Source organism: Pseudomyrmex gracilis, unplaced genomic scaffold (assembly GCF_002006095.1).
Source record: "Pseudomyrmex gracilis isolate BER0280 unplaced genomic scaffold, ASM200609v1 scaffold_787, whole genome shotgun sequence".
Classification (NCBI taxonomy): Eukaryota; Metazoa; Arthropoda; class Insecta; order Hymenoptera; family Formicidae; genus Pseudomyrmex; species Pseudomyrmex gracilis.
The window spans coordinates 34,755-40,756 of record NW_018021371.1 but is presented as its reverse complement, the minus strand read 5'-3'; the positions used below and the strand labels follow the sequence as shown (position 1 = coordinate 40,756).

The window sequence follows — 6,002 nt, the reverse complement described above, 5'->3', positions numbered from 1 at the left end:
CTCTCTCTCTCTCTCTCTCAGATTGTCCTTTAAATTCCTTAGATGACGAAAATTGCTCGAATCAAACGCGAACGGACACACATATACTTCATTTTAACATTGCCATTCAAGCAATGAACTTTATATTGCAGTAATGGAATGTTTACTCGAAAAACAATGCAAGAAAATCGCACGGTTTTGTTTTTTTTTGTAATGTTAATATTAATCCAGCATAAGAGCGTACCAAAGAAAATTAAAGGTGATAGATTTTAATAATTGACACATCCGACAAAGAACTTCTTTCAAAGAAAGAGGTAAAAACAAATCATGTTAATGTAACATTTACGATCAAAGTTTCCTCGTAATTGCTTCTTAAAGAAAATGAACGGAAAATCAAAGATTCTTTTTACTTCTCAGCTTTGTCTGATATATTTTCTCGACGTAATTCTGTTTGACTTATATAGAAAGTATATTGCGTAAATTCGTTTCCTCTCGTGTAGAATCTCGATTTCCGTAGCAGAAAAATCGAGATGTTTGTATTCGAATTCACAAACCCATTGCTCACGCCTCGTGCGTTTCAGGGATGAAAATGGAATTATTATCGAGAGGACAAGTACAGAAAAAAATGCAGAGCATTTTTTTTTAAACGTCGATGTATAAAAACGCGCTCTTGTAATCCAAGAAATTAATCAGACGCGAGATTTATCAAGATCGATGCGCGATAATATTCAATAGATTCTATCACTTGTTGCACCAATGACAGATGACACGATGATTCTTTTACAAGAGAATAGAATGCCAACACATGGCAAAACTTCTTTATGAAAATGTTGATACTATTTTCTCATTTTCTATCTGCAACAAGTGAAATAAACACTACGAGAGAAAATTGTATCCCGTACGCGTTACGTAACTGTGACGCTTCGCGTCGTTCTTGGATTGCAAATAAGATCGACAAAAGGAAACGCGATACCAGTTAGCTTAGAACATTTATTTGCGTCACCAGATGGAAAAAAGAAAAGCAAGACAAAAAAATGTGTCATTAGAAGAATGACATATAATATATTATGTATTTGTAAAAAGTATCCAGTCATTTGACGTAATTCAGATTCGCGCGCTTTTCGCTTCAAAAATGTGCGATAAAGTTGTATAAATAAAGTTACATAAAATGATCGTTTGATTGATATTTGAAAATACGTACATATGTATACTCGCGCGTGTGAATTATTATATATTTTCGAACTATTCCTCTTCTATTCGTGTTTCTGAAATGATACAATAAATTGAAAAATCTCTCGAAAGATAAAAAGTTAATACAACATATAAAGTTAGATAAAACTCGGGAAAATATAATAAAAGTTTTCCAAGTTTTGGTTTTATTTACAGAAATTTCACAGTTCTATAAAATATTGTTGGAAAAGATAAAGATGAGTCAAAAAATCCTAAAGGCCTAAGTAAAGAAAAGTAGTCAAGCAATAAAAATCGCGTATAGTCAATAAAATTGCCGGGTCATAAATCAATAATTTGTCAACCGGATTTTTCTCTCCTCTTTTAACAACAAATAAAGTATAAAATCTAGTATTTGTTTAATATATCTTTCAATGTATCGATCTTTTTAATTCGAAAGAAATGTGAACAATGTGCCAATCTCTCGCATAAGAGATTTTATCGAGTGAAAGAGAGAGAGAGAGAGAGAGAGAGAGAGAGAGAGAGAGAGAGAGAGAGAGAGAGAGAGAGATTAAAATTGCGTGAAAATGGAAGAAAGGAAAGAAACGATAATAACACATCAAACACACTAAATAATAATTACACAACTAATTTGTGTTTCGCTTTTTATTCAGTTCTGATACGCCAACTTCGCTTTTGTGATTGTCAGATAATGTATTTTCATAATAGGACTCTCTCTATAATAGAAGCTATTCCGTCCGATAATTGAAAGTTGTTGGCAAAACACTACATACAGAGATTGTGTGTAATTCTGCAATAAAAATTTAAACGAAAGTTACTGACATTAAATAATCAAGAGAGAACACATTTGCAATTGCAAAAAGTAATAACTGTCTTGTCTTTGCAATACTGTTTGTATTGTGTGTCTTTTTTCTTTTCCTCTTTCAGTTAGAATTAAGTACAAATAATATATATGTATCTGATTTCATGAAGCGACACAAATAATGTCATTATTTAACTTCGGAGATGTTTTACGGGTTTGAACCGCATTGGTGTCAGTTTTATACCGACGTTTCGTGAACATTTTAACTCATTTCATCAGGGTTTCAAGAGCAGTCTGATACGATTCAAACCCGTAAAACATCTTCGAATGTTAATACAACACACCGCGAAAGCATCAAATGTCATTACTTGCTGCACTTTATCATTTTGTAGCATTATCTTCTTTTTTTAGCTGAGTTATAATATTTAATATTTACATATAAACATAATATATTACATATATTTTAATATTTAATCTTTAATATTTATATATAAGCTTTTTTTTCATGACAATAAATATATTTTACGTAAAATTTTCGCACAAATTATATTTTTAGAGATCTGATTTGCATAACTGTCATCATTTTAATATGCAATATCGCTTTGGATATATTATACAAAAATTATGCGCAAGAGCTGCTACATATTATTTTGCTTTTTATTGCGATAGAGAAGTGAAATAAATAAATATGTCAGTCGACCTGTATAAACGACTACGCCACACAGGCAGGCGCGCCTATCGATAATAAATACAGTAGTAATCTTCTAGTCACTATCCAGAGTTTATATCCCATTAAATTTCTAACAAAAATGCGCTCACATAATGTTACGGCGTAATGTTACAAATATGTACTTCTTTCGCTTTTTATTTTGTCGAAACAGTAACAGGAAATAATTGTATTCCTGTGTTCTTTTTTTCCGTAAAATTTGATGTTAAAACTAACATATTGAACCAAATCACAAACGATACGTAGCCGCGAACTAACTCTAATATACACCCTAAATGTATTTGATTATATTTTACGCGTTACTTTTTACTCGTATTCTCGTTACTGCTCATTCTTTCGCGTATTGTGAGCGTTACCTTCTATGATAGTGAAAGATGCAATTCTCTATCAGCAGTCTCCAAAAAAGCAAACAAAAAAAAACCAATATTTTGAAATAATTAAATTATACTTTACATCAACCTACTTTCTCTTCTCTCAGAAGAGCGACAGCTTTGTAGAGAAAAAACAGATAGTCAGACATCTGGTCTAATTGTTCCAGTTGATAGACGACGACGGCAGCATCGAGACAGCCCTAATAAATTACCTGTTCACCAAGCAGATCGTCAAGCGCTTGCGCAATCAGATGGACATCGGCGATTTACTGCGTAAACGAAGTTACTGGAAGCAATGCGCCTTCAACGCCGTGTCCTGTTTCGGCAAATAGATACGTAGTGGAATGAAAAAAAGAGCAATGCACACCACCAAGAGGAAACGCACCACCGTCAGAAAGTTCAGAAAACTGAAATTCCAAGATTTTTAAGGAACGCTTTGAATTTTTATTTCTGAACAAATATCAAACCTTAATATTGATAATAATTTCTAATCATTTGTTTGTATAGAATGTTACGCATAATAATTACAAAACAACATTAAAAATTCGATTTCCAAGGAGTAATTCAGTTTGTCCAGACAGCAGACAATCCGAAGTAACTGATCGAAACATTATTAATTTTGGTAGGAATATATCTTGCAAACATAACTTTTAGCACAAGAAAGAGATAAGTTTATAAGTTTAGGACACGATTATTTATACATAGCTATATTATCAAACTTTCCAACTCTATAAGGTGTACGGCGAGAAACGATAAAGAAAAAAAACATACTCTATCACACTATCTTGCAAACTAGTTGACTTAAAGCTTTCAAGAATAAAGTAGCTGCAAAAGTCTTGCTGGCTGTTTGCGAACTCCTTTGCATCGATGTTCCTGACGAAGATAATAAGTGTAAAATAGAAGTTTAAAGAGAATATACACACATACAAAAACTCTATATTATAACGTTAAACGTAAAACTATCAATATAAGAGTGTGAAAAAGGGTCGAAAGAAATCAAAGGATGCAATCGTCCGCGAATAACATATCAGAGGATATCAGGGAACACATGCTACGCCTGTTTTAAAACAAGTATTTCGTAGAGGTGTTTTTTCCTCTTCTTTTAACGCGAACGAAATTTCTAATTCTTTCCGGTATTGTATCTGTTGAACTTCATATGTTTTATATTTCTACTGCCTCTATTCTTTAGTATGGCGTATTGTACAATCTACCACTAATATAATCCACATTTAGCGCGCTGTTTGTAAAACGTCAATATGTGTTTAATGAATGCGTAATCTCTCATTTGTTTGTTGTCAGTGTCTCTCGTCTGTGTATACGTTAAAACTGTGCATATTCTATGAATAATTAAACTGTTATAATTGAACCTCAGTTGTAAAACGTTTCTCTCTTTCTCTCTCTTACACTCTCTTATTTTCTCCTCTTTCCACGTGGTGTTAATTAGTTTTGTCAATAATTAGAAACAAATATCGATTGATATGTGTAATAATCAGCATTGGCGTAAATTTTAAGTTTGTTCTCGCAAAAAATTGAATATATTTTTTATTCTCGAGACCACTTAAGAAATTGCACACTCACTTAATTTATTTAATTGCAAAGCGCAACGCCATGGCTACACCTTACTCGCTCTCCGTTTGTCATTTCTTCGTGTCACCTTGTTAATTATAAATTTTCGCAGTGCTTATGTATACGCCTAAATATATCTTAAGTACAGAGGAAAATAATAGTGAAAGTAACAAGGCATCTTTTTTTACTGCCTTACAGTTTTATTTTTCTTCCATTAGAAAACATTTTTGTTTTATTTTTACATTTGAAACATTTGCCAACAACATTTTATTACACATAAAATACATATTTTCGCTACGTTATCGATGCGTGCATGGACAATTGCAATAATCACCGACCAGTTTTATAGCATGCAAACTTTCATCTTGCCTTTTGAATTGCGCGGAAGTCTCTTCCAGCCAGGACATGTTTACGTGCTTGATGGTCTTCGGGAAGTCCGCGAAATCCTTTTGAATAAAATAAAATACATACATATTATACATGTATATGTATGCAACATATATAATATATACAAAGTCGGAACAATAAGAGTTAAAACTGACTTTAATCAACGCAATATTGTATAGGATAACTCCTAGATTTGAGCCGCGCCCCCGCAAATTATGCCATATAGATCAGAAACATAGAAGAAGAATAATTTGAATGCGATCACTTTGTTATGTGTTTTTATGTTACAATAGTGGAATAATGGCCCCTGAATGGTCCCGATCAATCTGAAATTTTGCACAAAAATAGTATTCGATGGGACAAACAAAACGCGCGTAGTTCCTACTTCGAGAAATGAAAAACAAATTAAAAAAAAAATAAGAACTATATCCACTAAAATCGATTCTATATGATATGTAGTAAGTTTTTAAAAACCAATAAACAAAGTAAGTTTTTATGTCTGTGTTGTAAGTGTGTAGGCAGGGTGGGGCTGCGCCCCCAAAAGGGGGGCTTCCTCCTGCACCCCCCCGGATGATCGTAAAAAACGGTTTTTTAAAATGTTTTTTCAAGATGGCGTCTTAAATATGTCCGATCGACAAAAAATTCTTTCACATTTGTTTTCAGTTTTTATTACACTTAACCACGAAGTAAGAGTAAGGAGATCGAACTTGATAGCGCACAAATGGAAAAAGTGGTCCCGATTTTTACGGTTTATTGGGAGGGAATCCGCTCAAAGGAATAGGTTTTTTTACGGTTGGATGCCATTTGCAAAACTGTGCATGTACCATAGACTTATACAGGGTGGGGCACTAACTCTGTCCACCTAGAATATCTCGGCTATTTTTAGAGATATGAAAATATAGCAAGTACAAAAGTTGTATGGTAGCAAGAGAGCTATAAGATGCTACTAATAATTTTTTTGTGGGTGGAGGCGCTTCGGAGA

The 6,002-nt window shown here is 33.1% G+C and overlaps 2 protein-coding genes across 2 annotated transcripts in view; one reads left to right on the top strand and one right to left on the bottom strand.

Annotated features, from left to right (window-relative positions):
* The window catches only part of LOC109861492 (allatostatin C-like), a 5,996-nt gene extending 1,563 nt beyond the window's left edge, over window positions 1-4,433 (top strand). Inside the window, exon 3 of the mRNA XM_020441167.1 lies at window positions 3,235-4,433. Within this exon, the coding sequence (XP_020296756.1) occupies window positions 3,235-3,399 (165 nt within the window). The 3' untranslated portion in view covers window positions 3,400-4,433. The remainder of the gene's footprint in view (window positions 1-3,234) is intronic.
* Window positions 4,434-4,861: 428 nt separating this feature from the next.
* LOC109861491 (DNA ligase 3) overlaps window positions 4,862-6,002 on the bottom strand; it is a gene marked incomplete at its 5' end in the record, with an annotated part of 33,798 nt that continues 32,657 nt past the window's right edge. The window contains one exon of the mRNA XM_020441165.1: window positions 4,862-5,079. Coding sequence (XP_020296754.1) covers window positions 4,933-5,079 — 147 coding nt within the window. The remainder of the gene's footprint in view (window positions 5,080-6,002) is intronic.